Source organism: Eublepharis macularius, chromosome 12, assembly GCF_028583425.1.
Source record: "Eublepharis macularius isolate TG4126 chromosome 12, MPM_Emac_v1.0, whole genome shotgun sequence".
In the NCBI taxonomy this organism is placed as follows: Eukaryota; Metazoa; Chordata; class Lepidosauria; order Squamata; family Eublepharidae; genus Eublepharis; species Eublepharis macularius.
This window is the reverse complement of record NC_072801.1, coordinates 65,303,667-65,326,498: the sequence shown is the minus strand read 5'-3', so window position 1 is coordinate 65,326,498 and position 22,832 is coordinate 65,303,667. Positions and strand designations below refer to the sequence as shown.

The window sequence follows — 22,832 nt, the reverse complement described above, 5'->3', positions numbered from 1 at the left end:
TGATAGAAAAAGCCCTGTGCTATGGGGCAAAGTCTTCCTGAAGACCTGAACAACAGTTATTTTAAAGTTCTTTCCAATTAGTCTTCAGACAGGGACCACATCCTGATTCTATATAACTCTTACATGGATTTCTCCTGAAGTACCAAGTATCACTTTATGTGGAGTGGAGAGTGCCGTCAAGTCATAGCTGACTTATGGCAACCCTGGTGGGGGTTTCATGGCAAGAGACTATAGAGGTGATCTGCCATTGCCTGACTCTGCAACTGTGGTCCTCGTTGGAGGTCTCCCATCCAATTACTAACCAAGGCCAACCCTGCTTAGCTTCTGAAATCCAAAGAGACTGGGCTTGCCTGGGCTATCCAGGCTATATATAAGAAACCATTTTTTCTAGTCTTGCTTTGTTGGGAGGGGGGAGTGTCGTGAGCTATGGGGAAGTTAATGTTGTTTCTGGGGAATGTAGTCGTGGCAGCTGGTGCCCCCCAGGGTGGGACCGCACTCCAACACATAATAATACTCTACACGTCCATGAGTTGGGTAACATTTTTTCCAGACTTTACCCCCTGTCACCAAACCTTCGTAACAGGTTGCCAAGAGGTCATCATGCCAGGTGTCCTTGTCCCAGATCTGTACTTCAATGTAGTTGAGGCCTGTCAGTTTGATGGGCCCGAAGTCCAAAGTTTCTGACCACCAGGGGTGGTTGTTGTTCTTGATGAAGCTCGTCCGCATTTCACGTCCCTGGAAGAAGACTTTGACATAAGCATCGGTGGCAGAGAAGTGGTCGGCCCACAGGCCAGACCCATTCTGGATATGGACTTGGAGGTGGGCAAGACCCCGCTCCCGGGCACAGCACATGGCATCGGTGATGGCATCCGGGTGGCATATGCATATGCAAGGGTTTTTTGCATTAGGGTAACTCTGGTTGGGGCACTGTTGTGTGCAGTTCCTCCAGAGGGCCCTCTGGGCTATGTAGTCCCTCACGGTTTCTTTCAGCATTTCTCTCCTGGGGTCTCCACGATCCATCAAAGTATGGATGGGTAGGAGGGAATATGAAATTATACCAGGACTTGTTTTGAGATTCTCCATCCATTCTGAGATCAGCGGCACTTCCCCGGGTTCTGCAAACAGCAGCTCCACTTGACTATCCCCTCCCACCACCTCCGTGCGCCGCTGGCCGTAGGCCTCCCAGAACATCCCTTTGGCTTGCTTCCTCCGAAGCTCATGGCATTTGAGGCTCAGTGAATGGGCCATCCAGTCAGGGCCTAAAGAAGCTTCCAAGGTCAGGCAGTCCTTGATATCAGATGCTGTGAATCCAGCCAAGGTTGCTCCACAAGTCCGCACAGCCAGCAGGTTGCGTACTCTCCCTCCAAGCTGTGCTTGGCTGATGTAGTGTGTGCCATAGGTGTCGATGAAATGCTGGTACTCCTCAGGGTCATATTTGCTTGGCAGATTCCCAACAGCATGGGAGAAGTGGTGGGACAGCAGTGTCCGTCTTGGGAGAAGTCTTAGCCTGCTCAGGGAAAGAACAGGAGGGGCAGAAGATTAGGGACCAACCAGAGACTATGTTCCTTCAATTCCTTATGTCAGAGGTAAAGGCTGAATCAGAGTGAAGACTGTAGCAACACAATAGGTGAATCCCAAGAGCCCATCCATGCATGAATATTCACTTTCAATATTTGCGCCTAGAAGGTGACCTCACCTAAAGTTAAGACAAAGATCAGGGCTTTTTTCCTGGGAAAAGAGGTGGTGGTACTCAGGACCGCACAATGATGTCACTTTGGGTCAGCTAGAACAAGGGGGGAGTTTTTAAAAGTTTAAATCGCCCTCTGCAAAAATGGTCACATGGCCGGTGGCCCCGCCCCCTGTTCTCCAGGCAGAGGGGAGTTTAGATAGCCCTTGGCGCCGCTCCAGCGGCACAGAAGACAATCTAAACTCCCCTCTGTCTGGAGATCAGGGGATAGGGCCACCAGCCATGTGACCATTTTCAAGCGGTGCCAGAACTCCATTCCACCATGTTCCCACTGAAAAAAAGCCCTGGCAAAGATAATAATAATAATGACAACATTCTATTTATATACTGCCCTTCAGGACAACTTAAAACCCACTCAGAGCGGTTTACAAAGTGTGTTATTATTATTCTCACTACAATCACCCTGTGAGGTGGGTGGGGCTGAGAGAGCTCCAAGAAGCTGTGACTGACCCAAGGTTGCCCAGCTGGCTTTAAGCGGAAGAGTGGGGAATCAAACCCAGTTCTCCAGATTAGAGTCCTGCCACTCTTAATCACTACACCAAACTGGCTCCCTCTTGGGAGTTCAATACCGATAACCACATCCAGAATCACGCCCCCTCCCCCAGCTCTTGCCTGTGTTGTTAATCCTGCTTCCCATAATGCATCTCCCAGGTTGCCATGGATCCAAACTCACCGGTAATGCTCACAGGAGATCTCATGCCTCACAAAGCTATACCTGTCCCGCTGGGCTTTCTCGTGCGCATAAATGACCATCTGAGAACGAGATCCAACTAATACCACTTGGCCCGTGGCAACAGACTCCATCTCCTTGGGCAAATTCAGCTCTATTTTCCAGTTGTTCTTCACCTCCCCGGCCAATGCTTTTGCCACGTCCACATCGGAGTGCTCCACGGAACTGCTCACTTGTCGGTGACATGAGACGTGTACCCGCCAGTCCACACCAGCCAGAGGAAGGCGCTGCAGCTGCCCATCCATCAGGGGGTTCTGGCACAGAACACAGGTCCCATTTGGGTCCAGCCATTGGCTGGTGTCCACTAAATAGGCCCCCTTTCTTTCCAGTGTAGTTATATCGATCCCTTCTCCAGCCAAGTTATGTCCAGGCACAAAGGCAGTGTGCTGCTCGCAAGTGGACTTCGGGAACTGTTGACAGTGGGTGGCAGCTCTTGGTGGGTGGAGGGAGAGAGAAAGGAAAGCAGGCAGGAACAGACCCAATCTGGGCATCATTTAACAGCTGAGATCCCTTGCCCTAGAGAACCGCTTTGCTGAATTGCCCTAGGAAGAGAAACAGAAGCCATACAATTAAGAATTGCAGGTTGCACAAAGGATCATATGAGGGTGCCTTACGCTGCATCAGACCCATTGGTATATCAAGACCAGTTTGGCCTTCTCAGACTTGTGGTGGTCTTCCAGGTCTCAGGTAAAGGTCTTTCACATCACCTATTACTGATCCATTGAACTGGAGGTGCTGTTATCTTCTGTAGGCAGAACAGATATTCTACCACTGAGCCACAGCCTACTTATGAATGCCATTGTAAACAGGATGCTCAACTAGATGGACCCTTGGTTTGGTTCAGCTAGGCTTGTCCAGGACTTAACATGAACCATCACTTAGCCCTAGCATCTATAGGCAGAGACAGAGCTGGGATTTGAACCCAAATCTCTGGAATCCTCATCCAAGACTGACCACCACACAGCACTCGCTCAAATAGAGATGCTGGAACCTGAACCCAGGACCGCATTGCATGCAAAGCATGTGCTCTGCCACAGAGGTACATTTTGTGTCAGTTCTCTGCAGCATCTGCAGAGATGCAAAAACCCCAGGATTCTCTTAACACTTTTATTTTCATTTTGAGATTTGTCAATTTCCAATTAGAGCGGCAGGGTTTTTTAAGATCACCATTACTTGTAGATGCTTTAATTTATAAGCCTTAATCTCAGCTGAGCCCCAGAAGCTCTTTTCATAACTAGGTAATGCATGATACAAATACAAGGGAAAAAACAACCATGCATCTTAAATTAAAATACTCATGCATCTCAGATTAATGTGCAGGATTTCTACAACTGGTGATATCGGCAGGAACCAGACAGGGCACAGATCTGTTTTCCAAAATCAGCCTTTCTTTGAAACATATGTAAGTTGTACCTGTCTTCCAGGGAAGGGGCGGTGTGTGTGAGAGAGAGAGATCTGGATTCCAGGCTATGCTATCGGTGAAATGCATCCGTCTTCAGGGCAGAGCAGCTGCAGTGTTCCAAAATGTGATCGGAGCAAGAGTAAACACGAGCAGAAGGTGGTTATCGATTGGCATCTTAGTGTCTGTGTTTGCACAGAATGTTTAATGAGGGATTTGGACATGGAGAATAAGTAGCTGTTGTTTTCAGAGCCCCTCCCAGCCAGCTTAAGCCATGGTAGGAATTTTACATAAACCACACTGTTTCCCCACTCTATGCTGCCCCAAGAAGTTCAAGGCCCCTCACACAGTCTGGCCGCCTCCTGCCTCCCCGATATTTCCTAACACGGGCCTAATTCTTACAAATTTTGTCTGTCCTGCTCTGGTTCATACTGTAGGTTGTGGCGGGAGGGTTCATGGCTGAATGCTTTCCCATATACACATGCACCTGTGCTCTGAAATCGGTTGGCCATTGCCTAGCCTGCTCCTTAACATGCTAGTTTTCTATGTGTGGGGATAATTTTGTAGGGAGAGTCATTCCTGGTCCGAGGTTCAGCCTTCATCTTTGAACAAACGCTTGCCTCTGTAGTTTTATCATCAGAAATTGTGACTCTTGTTGAGACTGCAGTTATCCAGCACCGGGTGATTGTTACGCATTCCACGAGAAACATCTAACCACAAGTAGCTGTAAATACTGGAAAACACCTCTTAATATTGAGAAAGACTGCCTCTTCAGCCTTCCTGGATCCATGGGTAGGTAGCTATGAAACTGCATTAACTTGCTTGCTAGGAAACTGAGCTCTGAGCAGAAGAACAGGAGGGGTGGTAATAGTGTTGCCAACTTCCAGGGTGGAGCTCTCCCGGAACTGCAACTGATCTCCAGGGCACAGAGAACAATTGCCTTGGAAAAAATGGCTGTTCTGGAAGATGGACTCTATGGCATTATACACCACTGAGGTCCTTCCCCTCCCCAAACCCGCCCTCTCCAGGCTCTACCCCCCCAAATCTCCAGGAATTTCCCAACCTGGAGCTGGCAGCCCAAAAGAGTGGCAAGCAATGGTTTAACACTGAATCTTACTGCCATGCATTAGACTTGGTGTCATGCTTGCTTCGCCTTTTGCTTCAAGCATATTCACACAGTCTGGTGGTTTATGGTTTCGCTCCCCAGTACCTAGTGTGGTCCTCTACTGGAGGCCAGTTTAGAACTATACTCGTGTTTTATTTGCTCATGCTTACACACTGCCTGTTCATGCATCCTATATTATTTGCTGTAGCCATGCACATCTTTCTGATGGTTTTGTATTCATGCCTTTTCATATGTATTCTTGTATGATGTGTCTCATTCCGACTGCAGTTTGCTCTTCTAGTGTACAGGGCAAGAGTGCCTTCCAATAAGCAGCTTAATAAGTATCAGTAACACTTTAGAGTCTGTGTCTTCCAACTGACAATTACATACTTACTGGGTGACAAAAAACAGCAGGAACAGAGAGAACTAAGTTAATGCTGCCATTTCGATTAGACCTTCAATGCCAAGCTAGATGGACAATGGCCCGGCACAGGGAAAGGCAGCTTCCTACCAGCTCATTTACTGTTCATAAGAGGTGGCCCACAGTCCTCGCAGTCCCCTGGCATTTTTCACAACCCCAATTTGGCCAGGCCATCTTTGCAGTTTAGGCTTACTTTTGCCAGGCTTTTCTTCTGAAATGTGAACATAATTATACAATAGAAAAGAGCAAGAGTCCAGTAGCACCTATAAGACTAACAAATTTGTGGTACAGTATGAGCTTTCGTGAGTCACAGCAACTTGTGACTCACGAAAGCTCATATCCTACCACAAATTTTGTCAGCCGTATAGGTGCTACTGGACTCTTGCTCTTTTCTACTGCTACAGACAAATACAGCTACTCAACTTAATTATATAGATGAGAGTGCTTTGGAGCATGTGCAGAATGACTTTCCTACACGACTGAGTAACTATCACCAGGCTGCATATATCTGGACCAGAGCTTGCAGTAGGGATGTGTGCAAACCTTTTATTTGGGTTCAGGGTTGGCTGTTTATGTTAGCAGTTCCATTTGGATTCTTTTCTGTCACTCCGGTCTTGTTTCATCTGCACTGGCTCCCAATTTGCTTCTGGGCCCAATCCAAGCTGCTATTTTTGACTTTTAAAGCCCTATATAGCTTTGAGCCAGTATACCTGAAGGGCCGCTTTGAATCCACCCATCCACTACCGTCATTTTTAGAGGCCCTGATTCTGAAGCTAAATGGGTAGCAACCCAAGAAAGCACCTTCTCAGTTGTGGTGCCAGAACTCCCCAGGGAGAGTCATATGTTTCCCTCTGTTGTTGTTAGGGGTCCCATTCCCCTGGTGGGGGCGGCCCGGGCGGGGGATCCCCCGCTTCCACCTCCCCCCCTGCCACTAATTACCTGGCCAGGCAGGGAGGGTAGAGGTGTGGGAAGGGGCCTCCCAGGCGCGCTTTCAGGCTGGCACAATGACGTCACTTTCCAGGAGTAACGTAATTGCATTGCCCCGAGAGGGCTCGTGCGCTTTGCAGCAGGCCAATCTATACCCCAAATGGACTGAATTGGGGGAGTTTGGGGCCCAATCAGCCTGTTGCAAAGCACACACATGCCCCTGTGCCTGCACAATGATGTCACTTCCTGGAAGTGATGTCATTGTACAGGTGTGCCTGCACAAAGAGCACAATGGGAGCAGCAAAAAGGTAAGTGCTGGGTTCCCCCCTCTTGCCAGGAGGGTAAGGGGACTTGGAAACCCGAGAACTTGTTGTCTTCTGCCAGCAGGTGATAGTTTCTTTGTTCTGTTTGACATACCCCAAATAACTCTTACTGGCCTCCTTTCTGGATTTTAAGTGTTATTTTTTAAAATGGAATTAATGTATATACAATTTATTTTAAATGTTTCAAATGTTGAAATGTTTTAATGTTTGATGGTTGGTGCCTTGGAGACCCTATTCAGGTGGAAAGATGGCTTAGAAATGGTTTAAATAATTAAATAATGATATGCGTTTTCATTAAACAATTCAGTAGGCCTGCTGATTGATCTCAGTGGGAAAAACATTTTTTCATCTGAACTTTACACACACATGTGCGGGTGGGATAAAAATCTTTTGGGCTGTATCCAGGGCTTTTTTCAGCAGGAACGCGGTGGAACGGAATTCCGGAACCTCTTGAAAATGGTCACATGGCTGGTGGCCCCGCCCCCTGATCTCCAGACACAGTTTAAATTGCCCTCTGCGCCGCTCAGCGGTGTGGAGGGTAAACTAAACTCCCCTCTGTCTGGAGATCAGGGGGCGGGGCCACCAGCCATGTGACCATTTTCTCCGAGGGCAACCCACTGAGTTCCACCACCTCTTTTCCCAGAAAAAAAGCCCTGGCTGTATCCCTCACCCAAGGAACAGGCCTTCCCAAATTTCTACCGAAAAGGAGAAAGCCTCTCCATTCTAGTGGGAATGAAAAGCACAACACATTTCTCCCCTGGCAAATTGCAGACAGAGTCCCATTTCAGAGGCCATTAAAATTCTCCCTTACACAACAGGTAGAGAGAGGCATGCCAAAAGGAGCTCTTGATTTTTCCTTCCCCGCTGCCCATCCTGAGGCAGATAGGGATTAGGGGGCCTGACAAACCTGCATGCCCGCATAAATCCTGTATTAGAATCATTAATTTCAGCATGTTCCTTCCAGCCCATGCCAACTGAATATAGTATCCAAGACTATCTGGCAAGCTTGCTTGGAGAAAAATTATTGTTTCTACTTGTTGGGCACAACAAGATGAGTTAAGGGAAACTTCCGGGCTTTCATTTCCTTTGCCTACACGCTCTTATTTTTTTAAAAGAGAGAGAGAATTAGTTAATAACAACAACAACATTAGATTTATATACCGCCCTTCAGGACAACTTAATGCCACAATCAGAGCTGTTTACAAAGTGCGTTGTTATTATCCTCTCGACAATGACCCTGTGAGGTGGGTGGGGCTGAGAGAGCTCTGAGAGAGCTGTGACTGACCCAAGGTCACCCAGCTGGGTTCAAGTGGAGGAGTGGGGAATCAGGTCTGGTTCTCCAGATTAGAGTCCTGCCAGTCTTAACCACGACACCAAGATGTGTGAATAGGGCAAATAATTCAGACATAACTGAGTCCCCCCCCCCATAAAACATTTCTTTTAAATGAGGAGAGAAAATATCAGATCCTTGGTCAGGTGTCTCTCTTGGGTAGAGAGATCTCATTCTTTATCACTGATGTCTTTCTTCTCATCTGAATGTGTGTTTGTGTGTGTTTGTTTTTGTGAGGGGGTGGGAAGAATGAAGCACAAGAGGACCAGCCTCTGGTTCTCTGGCTGCCCCCTCCCACAACACCACAGTTCTTCCTGCTTTACGCAAGCAAGCCGTGTCAGTGGCTTGCACTGTACACAGAAATGCCCATCAGGGGCATGCTGCATTGCTTGTGCATGGGCTGAAGTATTGTGGTTAGACAGCATGACTCTCAGGCATGTATCTGCTCCCCCCTCCCACACCACTCCTTGTAAGCGGCACCTTAAAGACAATGTGGGGAAAGGGAAGCTGAAAGCACAGCGTGACCTCAGGCATCGCAGTAATATCAGAAAAGCATCCACATTTGGCTTAGTCAGTCTGGATTCTGAGTTAGCCATCTGAGAGCCAAGCTACAAGTGACGCCTGACACAAGTTGGACACTTGTCAGCTTCCCTCAAGTTTTGATGGGAAATGTAGACATCCTGCTCTTGCAGCTTGGCTCTCCGACTGCTATCCAATGGACTTTTCAACTGTCGCTTGTCCTACATTCCGCCAAGCTGCCTACATTTCCCATCAAAACTTGAGGGAAGCTGACAAGTGTCCAACCTGTGTCAGGTGTCACTTGTAGCTTGGCTCTGAGATTTGTGGATGAGATGCAGATCTGGATTAACTTCTTTCCTTACTTTCCAGGGCAGAACACAAGACTTCCAACCAACACCTTTTAGGTTAGCAGTTAAACATCATTTCTCTCCTCCCGCCCTCCAATTTAGCTAACCACCTCCTCTATCTCCCAACTATTTCAAACCATCACCTACAGCCCATGCACAAGGAAAACTAACGTACCAATTGACTTCCCTGGTTGGAACTCCCCTCAGCCACACATGCAAGAGGGCAACTTATAGATCCAGGACCCTCTGAGCATGGGACCCAGTGAGCTGCAAGCATGTGACATGAAGTTATGCAGCATTATAGCCGCATGATAGGAATCGAGGCAGCCGGGCGTATGATCTCGCTGGTTTCAAGGTCAGAACTGTGGGCAGCAGAGCAAGAGAGCTGGAGAGAGGCAATGAGCCACGGGTTAGAGCTGTGGGAGAATTGTCTTTACTGCTGAATTCCTTTGTCTCACCAGACTGTTGCTTCTCTAAGCATGCCTGGACAAAGATACAGAAGATGTGCTGCCCTTGCTCTTTAAGTGTGTGTGTTAACAACAGGTGTTTCCAAAAGGCAGCAAAAATAACGGCAGCTGTACAGGGACTCAGGACCCAGCAGATGGGGCTCGATGACACACCAGGGGGTTCCATCACATGGGTTGAAGAGGGCTGCATTAGGAGACCTAACCCTGCATGCACAAAGCCTCAGGCTTCCCATCTGCAGTATGAAGATAAAACTCTTCTGGACTATGGTGAGCCACCGCAATAGAACACTTCACCATCTTCCTTTGCCCAGTTCCCAACATTGCTTTACTCTATCAATTTGTTTTGTTTTTAAATCTCAGCTTTCTCCGACTGTCTCTCTTACCAATCCCCCTCTCCACAGCTGACCCAGTTTCCCATTTTCTAGACAAAGCCTTGACATTTACTCTCCCCTCTCCTAACAACAGCAGGGTAATTCTTAACGGAACTGCTGGCAAATATGATCCTGCCATTATCCCCGCCTGCCTCCCTCTGTCTCGGTTGCCCCCAGTTCCTATTCCCATACACATGGTTTAAGTTATCTAGGGAAAGTCAAGGGGAGGGAGGGAAGTATTTACCCACAGACGTCTCCGAAGAATGAGGGAAATAAGATGACTGAATCCCAGTCCGAGGCAGCCTGGCATTATCCAGCGCATTCCTGCCCACGCCAAAGGCAACTGGCATTTGAACGGGAGTATCATATTTTCCTCCTGCTATACGCCCTGCCCAAACCAAGCCTTTGGAAATAGAGTTATTACTGTCACAATCCTTTGTTTGGGGAGGTATCTTTCATTTACCTTGAGCAGAGCCCAGCAGCAGTACCCCCAATTTGGGAAGCGCCAGGAACAGTTCTTTTTGTAGGAAGCTGAAAATTCAAGAGAGAGACACAATACATGCAGGCAGAGGGAGGTCCCTAGAGAAAGGAAGGGAGGGCGTGTTTTTCACATAAAGAGGTTCTTTTTTTTGCAAAAGTCTATGTTTTAAGTAGGCCTTAGATACATAAAACTTCAGTGGAGAAAACAGATCAGATTTTTTAAAATTTCTGAGGCGTTTAAGGGTGCCATGGTAGTTCTGAGAATGATAATATTGACCTACAATTCGGTTACTGTTTGTGTGAGGAACTCTGAACACTCTAAAATGCTAGGTATGTATTACTAACATTCATTTTGCCCAAATCTTATTTATTTATTTCAGTCAAATCTTAGCAGTAAATCAAATGTGCATCAAATCATAAATCAAATTTATATCAAATCTTAGCCGTAGTTGTGCAGATTTGCATAAGGAATGGGATAGGAATGGGAGAAAAGCATGGCTGGTTGCCACAGTAAGGCTAGTAGATGGTCTCTCTACAAAGACTTTTGACATGTATTTTTCATGTTAGCCAGGAAGCATAGTTCAGAAAGACAGAGCCGGTGGAGATGGCTCTGGAGGGGACAGAATCTCTCACAGCCCTCCGCCACCTCTGGGGTGCCAGACTGTCCCCCTTTCTAAGATTTTACCCTGCTGCCCTGACTACTTAAAACTTTGAATTAACCGAGCCTCAGCAGGACAAGGCTCTAGAAGGAGAGACGCCAGAGGCAGTGGAGATCGTTCCAGAGGGAAGACAGAGGAAGACCAAGTTCAAGTCACTTCTCAGTTATGCAGCTCACTGGGTGCCCCTTATCAGTTGTTAATTCTCAGCCTAACCTACCTCACAAGGTTGCTGTCGTGGCCATTAAATGCATGGCATGACTTGTGCATATAATATTGGACTCCTCAGAAAAGGAGGAAAATGTAATAAAGATTAATAAAGTTGTATAATCCCAGAGAGGGTTTTTGGTGTATGCATGTGTCTGAGGTAAAGAATGTGGCTTGATCTGTGTGCCATTTCCAGAGACTGACTCTGTAGGCATTTATGAAACACATCCTCACATGGCCAAGCGGCATGCTGTGTCTTGGGATAGAATGAGTGAATCTGGGGAGGGTGAGTGGGTAGGGGGTAGGCAACATATCTGAGATTTTCACATGCTATTTCCAAATGGGAGCTCTCTACAGAACCAAACATGATGCCACCTGATGTCTTTTAAAGTATGTATTCTCCAATGAGGTGGAAAAAAACCAGCACTGGCTCTATTAGCTTTGGGGAAGAATCAAGCAGGCATTGTGGAGCTCAAGGGTATATAGTTGCCAACCTCCAGGTGGTGGTTGGAAATCTCCCAGAATTACAACTGATCTCTAGTCCACAGAGATCAATTCCTCTGCAGAAAAATGGCTGATTTAGAGGGTAGACTCTGGCATTATACCCTGCTGTGGTCCTTCCCCTCCCCAAATCCTGCCCTCTCCAAGCTGCACTCCCAAAATCTCCAGGAATTTCCCAAGCTACTGCTGTCAAACCTACACGGGTATCACATTAGAGATTGCTGCATTTCGTGTAATAAGCATGTGATTATTGTTGACAATTCAGCTTGCCTGAACGACCAAGACTCCTGTGATACTTTAAAGGCTAAGACATTTATTGTGGCATAAGATTTGTCAGATATGTGACTGGCTATGGGTTTGGCCAGTGAAATGGTAGTCAGTGGGTAGGGAATCAGGTTGTGCAGCTGAGCTCAGGCTCTCAGTGCTGGGTCATCTAGCAGAAGTTTTTTCTGTCCTTTGCCCATCCGTTGCAAGAAGGCCCCTTCATGTCTTGGCTGCTGAGGGGTATAATCCATGCAGTGGTGGCCACCCAGATAAGGACCACAAACCAAGCGGTACTGGAAATCCAGGCGCCCATGATTCAGGTAACACACTTTCTCTTGAAGTTCCCCAGACTGCAGGCTGTCATCACACGTCCCTAACAAGTCATCGTCATACCTGTTGTCCTCATCCCAGACTTGTACCCGGAGCTTGCTGGTATCTCCCAGCAACTGGATGTCCCCCAAATCGAAGTGGATCCCCCATACCGGGTTGTTGTTGTTCCACACTGTTGAGGTGCGACTCTCCTTCCCCTGGAAGAAAACCTTAACATAGGCGTCGGTATCAGTGGAGTAATCCCCCCATAGGTTGTAGGCACGTTTGATAGTCACTGTCAACTTGGCAAGGCCTCGCTTTTTTGAGCAACACATGGAGTTGGTGTTGCCGTGGTTGGGACACACACAGGAACAGGGGTCATGAGCACTGCGCTGAGTCCCTGGTGGGCAAGGCTGGGTGCAGTTTCTCCACAGCGCTCTTTTGAGCACGTATTCACTCACTGCCTGCTTTAGGCTCTCTCTCCTGGGGTTTTCCTTGGCTACCAAAGTATGGATTGGTGCCAAGGAGTAGGAGACCAGGCCGGGCATATTTTTGAGGCCTTCTAACCATTCTTGGAAGGCCTCCTTGGTCAGATCATCAGAAAAAAGCAGGTCTGCATGACTGTTCCCGCCCACAATCTCGGTATGCCGTTCTGTATACCTCTGGTGGAAATTCCCCTTGAAACTCTGCTTGTTTCTCATCTCTTCACACTTCTGGTAGGCCGCATCCATCTTGACTTTGCCAGCACCGATACTGGCAGCTGCCTCAACGCTCAGGCAGTCTTTGACCTCTTCAGCACTTAGCCCGTCCAGCACCGTCTCGCATTCCCGTATGGCGGTCACATCCCTCACATGTCCCCCCAGGTGAAGCTTTGTTATAAAGTGAGTCCCATACGTTTCTATAAACTGATGGTATTCCAGCTGCGAAGCGCGGTGATACTTTTGAGGGAGAACCTTCAGAGCACGTTTGAAATGCTGGGTCAGCGGCTGATGGTGGCCAATGCGAAACCTGCAATAGAGATAGGAAGTCCAGTCAGGAAAGTAGATGGTCTGTTTGGGGCTCTTATAATTCAGGAAAGCACTAAAACTTTGCTAGGAATGCAATATATCGCCTTGCCAGATCTGATCAAGGCCCATTTAATCCGGCATTCTGTCCCTAGTAGTGGCCAGATAGATCTTGTTAGTTGTCTCTAGCATTGGGTACTTGTAGATATACTATTTCTGAACATGGAAGTTCCATTACTAGCTCTTCTAAGCCATAGCCTTGCATGAATGGATTCTCCATAAATCTTTCTAAAATTATATATAAGCTAGTGGCCACCACTACTCTCAATACCATCATGCCATGCAACTCTGAATTCCCACATGCTGTGCATGAAGAAAGAACTTCTGAATGTTGTACCAAATATGCTCCTATTAAATGGCCCCCACGTGTGTCGTTTGGAAAGAGCAGTTGGTCTCAGTTCTCTCCACGCTACTTACTGTGTGGTTTATGAAGAACTTAAATTTTTGTAACCTAAAAAAAAACTCTTGGAATAGGGAAGTTGTGTCACACTCTGATCCTTTTAATCGCCCTTTTCTGAACCAAGGGCTTGTGGAAACATTCATGGAACTGTTTCAGGCCCAAGAACTCCCACTGACAGACCTAATAAAAGAATATCTAAAGAGTACTGGGGTTTGGGGAGCAGGTAGGGATGGATAAGATGTGTGTATCCACACGGATGTGGGGGAGACCCATTTGCGGTTGTAAGCAAGCAATTATTTCTAAGCCTCAGTCCCTCCATCTGTAAAATGGGAACAAGTAAAATCTATTCCACAAGGCTGTTGAAAGGACAAACAATAAATAAAGAAAAATAACAAGATTAATACATATTGCTTGTACATTATTTTCACTATTCAAAATACTTCATGTTACATTAACTCAGGCTGCAGCCGCATAGCTGTTTGCTCCGCCTTGGCTTCTAAACCAGAGCCATGTTTTTTTGGAGTATCCACATGCCACCATCCCCCTGTTGTCCACTTTCCAGGTTTTAACGCTTCTGTGCTACAATCTTTCCCAAACCTGCTTTGCTCCTATCTTTCCAGAAGGATCACCGTTCAAGTGGGTTAGCACCCACGTTAAGAGGATGATACATGTTTTTTAACCTCCTGCCCACAATGGCCAGGGGTTTTTTTTAGCCAGCAAAACTCCAGGGGTGTAGGAAGGGGTGGTAATGGCAGTTGTGAGGAAACTGTGTAGTGATAAATAAATCGTTATGCCCCAGAAACTTAATTAAAGGATTCCATGTTTGGGCCATTAGCAGAGTCTATCGTTTAGCAGAGGAAGTGTGATAGGTGGTTGTGAACAGGTTCTGTGTGTATGCAGGAGAGAAAATAACAAATCATACACTTGCTTTATAAAAGAAATAAGAGTTCTTTATTGTAGGAATTATCTGTACTTATTGTAGGAATTCCATACTCTGATAGGAAAGGAGGAGAGACAAATCCTAACTACCTATCTGTTCTAAGGGAGGGCATGGATGCTAGGACAAGTCCTGCAGGAGGAGAAGGAGAGAGATGTTGCCTGGAACAATGCCAGGAAGAGAAGTGAGAAGGAGGAAGTCCGGAGGAGGAAGTGCTGAGACTAGCTATCTACATTTCAAAGGAGAGTCAGAACAGTAAACAGTAAACGGAGTACCCTGACCTCTCCATATTTCCAGCTCTTTGGTTTGTCCCCCTCTGAAACTGAGGAAAGGGACAGTGCTGAATCCTGCTCTTCCCACATATAGGACCTTCCATGGCCAAGCCTTTGCATTCACAGCAACTGTGAATTCACAACAGAGAATCAGTGCTGTGTGGACGTAGCCTCAGTAATCCTTACAACTCTCTGTGTTAACTGGTTGGGCTGCATTTTCAGTACTCTGCTGGTTCAAATACCACTCCTGCCATGAGCTTAGCAGGTGGCCTTGCGTAAGCTACTCAGCCCCAGCTCCCCAGTTGTATTGTGGGGATAATAACAACACTGCCTTCTTTCGGCCCTCCAAGTGGGGCATTCATCTGTTTAGAATAGTGATATATAAGTGCAGCTATGATCAGGGCTTTTTTTCAGGGGGAACGTGGGGAACAAAATTCCGGAACCTCTTGAAAATAGTCACATGGCTGGTGGCCCCGCCCCCTGATCTCCAGACAGAGGGGAGTTTCGATTGCCCTCCGCGCCGCTCAGCGGGGCAGTCTCAACTCCCCTGTGCCTGGAGATCAGGGGGCAGTGCCACCAGCCATGTGACCATTTTCTCCGAGGGCAACCCACTGAGTTCCACCACCTCTTTTCCCAGAAAACAAGCCCTGGCTATGATTATTACCCTCTTGTTACATGGAGGTGATTTGGTGGTGGGGGGGGGGGTGAGAGGGTGAGAGAAAGAGGCATGCTTAGTCCCAGTCAGTACAGTTTAAATTCAAACTAGGTACTTCTTCTGGCTCTATTGTTAACATGCTATACCCACTTTTCATGATAAAATGATAATCATAATTGTAGTTTCTGAGGAGTTAATATCATTTGAATGTTTTTCTGCTCTCCCCCCGCCCCCCCCCCCCCGCCCGTTTCCCACTCACTTGTAGAAAATGCAGGAGAGTTCATGGGTGGCGAAACTGTATTTGTCTTTTCCACTCTTGTCTATGCTGAAGTCGGCCATCTTGGAATGGGATCCTGCCAAGCTCACTTGGACACGTGCCTCAGGCTTCACCTCCACTTCCAGGCCCATCCTCCAGTCGTTCTTCACATCAGCTCCTGCTCCCTGAACCACCGAGATGCCTGACTCTTGCAAAGAGGAATGCAACTTGCGGTGGCAGGAGATGTCCACCTCCCAGTCAGCCCCAGCCAGTGGAAGTTTCTGGAGTGGCTTCCCTTTCAGCAATGGATTCCGGCACAAGGTGCAAGTCCCGTCTGGATTTTCCCATTGATTCATATCCAGCAAACTGGCCCCTTTCCTCTCCAGCGTGGTTATGTCAAAGCCTTCGCCAGCCAAATTGTGGCCAGGCACAAAACCACTGTGCTTCTGGCATACATCCTCCGGGCCCTCCTGGCATCTCGGGGAAACGCTGTTGAGGAAGAAGAGAAGCACAGATGCAGCAGGCATGAGGTTTGCTTTGAGCATGGCTGGCCCACACAAAGACACCCTAGAAAGAAAAAGAATAGAGGGGTACGTTTCTTTACATGGCACGTTATTTCAGAAGTGTAGCCATCTGAGCCTGTCATTTTAACCGCATAGTTAAATGTACAGAGCTAGTCGACCTTCGTACTGGATGGATGCTGGGAACAATCAACAAGAGAGAAGTCTCGTTTTCATGGCCCAGAAACATCTGATGGCGAGTGTCAGACTAGCTGGATCTTTAAACCCAGCCCAGCAGGACAACTCTTACGAAGCATCCGGAGACACCCCAAGCAATCACATTTCTTGCAGCCCAGCAATCCTTTGGAACCCTTTTGGTTGTAGTGCGGTGGCTTTAAAGGGGCAGCAAAAAGTTATAAACTGCTTCCCATTTCTAGTTTCTGAATGTTACCATTTTTTTACTGTAGACTCCTAAGAATCCTTTCCTGGGAGTAAGCCCCACTGGGTAGACCTGAGTAGGACTTGCTTACGATGGCACTGTTAGCGTCCCATTTCTGTCCCTGTATTATTTTGTGTTAGAAAACTAGGATTTTTTTTTTTTAAATAACCCTTTATTTTTATTTTATATTTTTTTCCAACATTAACAAAATGTAAACTTTTAACACCAAACGAGCGATTTGTATAACAATTAAGATATTAAGCTAAACAACCTGATATATACCATACACAATTAATATAAAAGAAAATCCTTATTATTATTATTATTTTGGTACAGAGTTGTCAGTTGTAGCATAGTTGGTTACAAATTCAAAAAATGGGGACCATTTTTCTATATACGAAGATTGATAATTGGGATTATTTATAGATGTTATCTGATCAGTTATTTTCTCCATTATCAACAGGTCCCAAACCTACAGTAACCACTGTTTGACAGTGGGGATCAGGGCTTTTTTTCTGGGAAAAGAGGTGGTGGAACTCAGTGGGTTGCCCTCGGAAAAAATGGTCACATGGCCGGTGGCCCCGCCCCCTGATCTCCAGATAGAGGGGAGTTTAGATTGCCCTCCGCGCTGTAGCCCTTGGCCCTCCAACGGCCCTCCAATCGCTCTTGGCCCTGCAGTGGCACGGAGGGCAATCTAAACTCCCCTCTGTCTGGAGATCAGGGGGCGGGGCCACCGGCCACATGACCATTTTCAAGAGGTTCCGGAACTCCGTTCCACCGCGTTCCAGCTGAAAAAAAGCCCTGGTGGGGATCTTGTCTGTCTTCCAGTTTTGAGCAAATGTAGTCTTAGCTGCTGACAGCTATAAAGAAACAAGATCTTTTCTTGGTTTTGAAACACCATTATCGTTCTGTAAATTGAGCAAGATGGTTTCTGGACATTTTTCTGTTTCGTGTCCTGTGATCTTTTCTATAACTTCTAGAATTTTATTCCAATATTTTTGTACATGTGGACAGAACCTCCAGCAATGAACAAATGATCCAACGTTACCACAGGCTTTCCAGCAATTGGGATTTGTTTTTGCTTTACAATAATAAAGATGTTGTGGTGTTTAATATCATCTTGAATAGATTTTGTATGACTGCAGTTTGATATTTAAAGCATTGGTATTGTATATTTTGGAAGACCATACCCGATTCCTTTGATTTTCACTTATATCCCTACCACAGGCTTTCTGCCAAGTTTTTTGTGGTGGGGCTGCTGTTGACCAGATAGTTTGATTCAATAGTTTGTAAATAAAACTGGGAGGGTCTGTAAAGGCCGTCTAGTCCATGCCCCTGCTCAATGCAGGAAATTTAAGCCAGAGCCTTCTCTGTCCATTCGGTTTGGAGACCACCAGCGAGGAGGAGCCCACCGAGCAAACAGTAAAATTGGTTCCACTGTCAAGTTGCTCTTACCATTAGGCTATTCTTCCTAACATTCACTTGAAATCTTCCCTCCTTTCCCCTAAGCCCATTTGATCTGATCTTGCCCCCTGGGGCACCAGAGAACAGATCCTTGCCTTCTTCCATGTGGATAGCCAGTATGTTTGTGTCTCTCATCAGCCTTCCATTCTCCAGGTTAAACATACCCAGCTCCTTCAGCCTTGCCTCACAAGACTTGTTTCCCAGGCCCCCCAAGCATCGTCATTACCTTCCTCTGAAACCCTTCGCATTTGTCAACCTCTTCCCCAAATTGTTGCACCCAGAACTGTGTGTGACTTTCTTTTCCTGCCAGAAAAGCAACAGGCAGTGGCAAATATCATCTTGGGGGATTTGCAAGTGAATTAAGGTTGAAATATGAAATGTGGGAGATTCATAATCAGTTCTCCCAGCTTTTTTAAAAACAACAACAACAACAAACCAGCTGTGAAGAAAGATCAGGGGTGGGGGTGTACTGATTTTGATCAGGACAGAGGGTGGGATTGAGCTATGTTGTTTTCCTGCTGTAAATTGCCCCCCCCCAAATCAATTGCCCCTAAACTGACCCTGAACCTCCTATCCCCGCTTCAGGGGAATTTCATTTTGAGAAAGGGGCATGGGGGAAAGGTGTAAAAGCGCCCCCGCTGCTTTCCTGTTGTAAATAAAATGTTACAGAGCCGGAATAGGTCAGAGGTTAGGGTGCTGGACAAGGATCAGATCCTTGCTCTGCGAGGAAAACTTGCTGGGTGACCAGCAAAGCAAGTGTGGGCCAGCCCCACATTCTCAGCTCAGCCTACCTTGCAGGTTGTTGGATAAAATGGAATAAAGGAGAATTATGTAAATCACTTTGGTCTCCCTGGGGAAGAAAAGAAGGGTATAAATTAAGTCAATAAACAACTCTTCCTCCATTCTGTGTGGCTGGTTAAAAGGAAAAACTCCCCCCGCCCCCCCCCCGCCCCCAAAAACATAGAAATTCTTGATCTCCCATGTCACATCTGTTTCTGTTTGGGGCTGTTATTTGCCTGCAAGAGATCTGGTGTCATACTGGGCCTCTTTTGGTGTTCACTGTGGTTGGTGGGCAAGTAGTGATTTCAGACTGGAAGGGCAGCACAATTCTGGCTCCAAGCATTCGAAGGCACACTCAGAGCCAAACTACAAGTGACGTCTTACACAGGTTGGACACTAGTCGGCTTCCCTCAAGTTTTGATGGGAAATGTAGGCATCCTGGTCTTGCAGCTGTAATGGAGAGCCAAGCTGTAAAACCAGGACGCCTACATTTCCCATCAAAACTTGAGGGAAGCCGACTAGTGTCCAACCTGTGTAAGACGTCACTTGTAGTTTGGCTCTCAGTGCACCCTTTTAACCCAGAAGAGGTTGGGCATCCGAGAAAAGGATTCCCTCCCGCGGCCTCTGACTGCTCTTCATATATTGAGAACGGCAGCACCAAGTAAGGGGTCTTTTACCAGACCCCCAGTCCCATCAAATGCCCAGCGTCATCCCGTGCTGAAGCTGGCTCTAAGGAAGCATTATTTTCAAAGATTGCTCATAAACTTCTAAGGGAGCCTTGGAGAGGTTTTAATTGAGAGCTGTAGGTAACCACAAGGGTAGAGAGTTTGGCCATTGTCTGTGCTGTGCCCAGGGCTTTTTTTCAGGGGGAACGTGGGGGAACGGCGTTCCGGAACCTCTTGAAAATGGTCACATGGCTGGTGGCCCCACCCCCTGATCTCCAGACAGAGGGGAGTTGAGATTGCCCTCCGCGCCGAGGGCAATCGCAACTCCCCTCTGTCTGGAGATCAGGGGGTGGGGCCATCAGCATGTGACCATTTTCTCTGAGGGCAACCCACTGAATTCCACCACCTCTTTTCCCAGAAAAAAAGCCCTGGCTGTGCCAATCCGCTGGTAGGTCATTCCAAAGACAACCCGGTTGGCCTTTTCCACCTGTTGCTTGCTAGCTGTAGTCTACTGAAATCTCACATCGCAATAAATGTGTCTTTAAGGTGACTCTTTTCTCTCCTGACACTGCAAAGACGTTTCTGCCGTGCCGACACTTTTCGCACAAAAATGTCGCCAAGTTTGGAAAATGAGATGTCAGGGTGGGGGTGAACAAGAATTGTATAAGATTTATTGTCGAAGGCTTTCACGGCCGGAGAACGATGGTTGTTGTGGGTTTTCCGGGCTGTATTGCCGTGGTCTTGGCATTGTAGTTCCTGACGTTTCGCCAGCAGCTGTGGCTGGCATCTTCAGAGGTGTAGCACCAAAAGACAGAGATCTCTCAGTGTCACAGGCTCCAAGCATTGTGACACTGAGAGATCTCTGTCTTTTGGTGCTACACCTCTGAAGATGCCAGCCACAGCTGCTGGCGAAACGTCAGGAACTACAATGCCAAGACCACGGCAATACAGCCTGGAAAACCCACAACAACCATTGTATAAGGTTGTCTGTGGTTTGAAGAAAGCGAAGCAGCCTTTTCCCCCTTCTGTCATAAAACTAGAATGAAACAGGTGGGCAACAGATTCAAGCCAATCTAAAGCAAGTAGTTCTCCACACAATGTGTATTTAAGTTATGCAATTAATTGCCTCATGAGGGCTTTAAAAAGGGGGACTAGACAAATTTACAGAGGATAGTTCTACCAGCAATTATTGGCCATGGTAGCTAAATAGAGTTCCTCCTGAGTTCAGAGACAGATTATCTCTAGATACAAGATTGGAGATGGCAAACCACACAAGAGGGTTGACCGCTTCGTGCCCTGCTTGTAGGCTTCCCAGAGGCATCTGACTGGCCACTGCAGAAAACAGGTTGCTTGCCTCCCTGAATTCTTAGTCTGATCTAGCAGGGCTGGTTATGTTACTTTTACTTTGGGAGACATACGTCTGCAGAAGCATGGGACGCCTGGTAAGCAATATAGTCGGGCACATCGCCCTACCAGGTGGCTGCCACAAATTTACGGATGCCCACCTCCCTTTTGAATGCCGCTCTTTCAAGCTGGAAGCCACCTCTGCTACAGAAAGCATAACATGCTCCTCAGTCCAGCCGAGGCTTTTCTGCAGAGGTGGAGGGATGTTTCTTGGCAGCCACATGCTCTTCCTTACCTCTGTCTCCTCACTTCCTTTATTACTTCCTGAGAATATATGACGATATTGCATCAAGCAAAAAGTTAGTCCCCAGCAGAGGATTTAGCATCTCATGAAACATAAGCGAGACCCTTAACAGTGCAGAGACTGATTTGAACGTGTGCAGAGAATGTCTGCAGAAATGCAGGGCTGAGTTGGATTTTCAGACCTCAGGGAGCAGGGTAAACCCTGCACAGTATTTTTCTTCCTCTCCATCCCTTCCAGAAGAAACAAAATACACTTCGCACACCTCCAAACCTAATCTCACTCCCATGTTTCCTCCGCAGAGATTAAACCAGAAATCCCTCAGTATCCATCTACAGAGAACTTACCTTTAGTAGTAGAAGGTGGGAAGTTTGCTGCCGTGGTGCAAACAAGTGTCAGTTTAACAGGGTCTGCGTGCCTGTGCCCGAATGACAGGATGTCACAGTTTAGAAGGGAGGAAAGAGAAACCCAACCTCAGCTGTGACAGAATGTGTGTGTTTGTGAGATGAGTAGAAGGTGCGATTCGGAGGTTTCTCTCATCACGAGCACTTTGGAGGTGGGTGGGGGATGATTTATAATTGCAGACATTTTGGAGATAAGGGGGGGGGGAACAGCACCACCACTAGTGCCCCTCAAGGCTTATTTTGAGTTGTGACGTGTTTTGAGTGCAAACAGTCCATCTGTGGAAGCCCTGCAGCAATCATTCAACCAGCCTTACAAATAAATCTAAACAAGTTACTAGGCCACATTTTTCCAAGACTACCTTCCCACTGAATAGTAATCTCAGTCAGTTACGGCACATCCACTGCCTGAACATAGAAAAGGAGTAAACTCGTCCAAGTTACTATACAGGCTGTATGCTTGCACAACTGGGGGAATGGGCAAGCCGCTGTTTTCAGCCTCTTTTTAAAAAGAGGGGAGGAGGGGAGGTGTAGCTCCTTGGTTCTGTGCCTTCTGTACTAACGGGTTTTCCTTTGGATTCCAGAAGAATGGCTGATTCTTGCATTTGGCCAAGCCAAGAAGGTGGCCAGTGCCCACGGATATGCAAAGGATCCACTCGACTGAACCTCATGCATGGCATCGTCCTTGATCCACTCTTCATGCTGCTTTGGTAGTATTAAAAATACCAAAGGAATCTCTGCAAGAGAGCAAACAGCCTGTTTCCCCTGCTTATTGAGAGAGGGGAGGAAACAGCATCTAATGACCCACACCAACTCAAAGCCAGCCTTGTGACTGGGTTTGTTGAGAAGGGAAATGCAAGGGAAACAACACAAGAGATGCAACAAGAAAGACCTTGCCAAGCTCTCTTGGGTCTAATGGATTATAATATTGGGGAGGGGGAGAACTGGGCCTCAGAACTCCTCCTCCTTTTACACCCGATTAAAAACTCAAGTGTTCTTAAAATTTACATGGCAAGGGGGAATTCAACAGGTAAAGCATTTCCTGGCACATGGGAATATTGAAGAAGCAGGAGAGGGACCCATGCTTTGCTTGCAGAAGGGCCTGTGTGCAATCCCAGACTAAAAAGCATTCAGGCCACAGGGACCAACCACCAGAAGGACCCTTCACCGGAGCTGCTGTCAGTCAGGGTAGACAATACCAGGTTAGGTGCACCAGAGGTTTGACTCGTTCTGTGGCACCTTCACCGGTTG

General features: G+C 47.1%; 2 protein-coding genes across 3 annotated transcripts; both read right to left on the bottom strand.

The window, feature by feature from the left end:
- Nucleotides 1–435: 435 nt before the first annotated feature.
- LOC129340720 (perforin-1-like) lies at nt 436–2,968 on the bottom strand. Its single transcript, XM_054995673.1, has 2 exons — nt 2,421–2,968; nt 436–1,507 (listed from the first exon to the last, which is right to left on the bottom strand). Exons 1-2 carry the CDS (start codon nt 2,966–2,968, stop codon nt 436–438), a joined length of 1,620 nt encoding a protein of 539 aa, XP_054851648.1.
- Nucleotides 2,969–11,863: 8,895 nt separating this feature from the next.
- LOC129340240 (perforin-1-like) lies at nt 11,864–21,593 on the bottom strand. 2 transcript variants are annotated; one of them, XM_054994910.1, is made up of 4 exons: nt 21,528–21,593; nt 18,882–18,940; nt 15,691–16,254; nt 11,864–13,111 (listed from the first exon to the last, which is right to left on the bottom strand). In XM_054994910.1, the coding sequence occupies exons 3-4, from the start codon at nt 16,230–16,232 to the stop codon at nt 11,941–11,943; spliced, it is 1,713 nt and encodes a 570-aa protein (XP_054850885.1). In that variant the 5' UTR covers nt 16,233–16,254; nt 18,882–18,940; nt 21,528–21,593; the 3' UTR covers nt 11,864–11,940. The 2 variants fall into 2 exon arrangements, with proteins under 2 accessions (XP_054850885.1, XP_054850887.1); XM_054994912.1 differs by lacking the exon at nt 18,882–18,940 and having other exon boundaries at nt 21,528–21,570.
- Nucleotides 21,594–22,832: the final 1,239 nt, after the last annotated feature.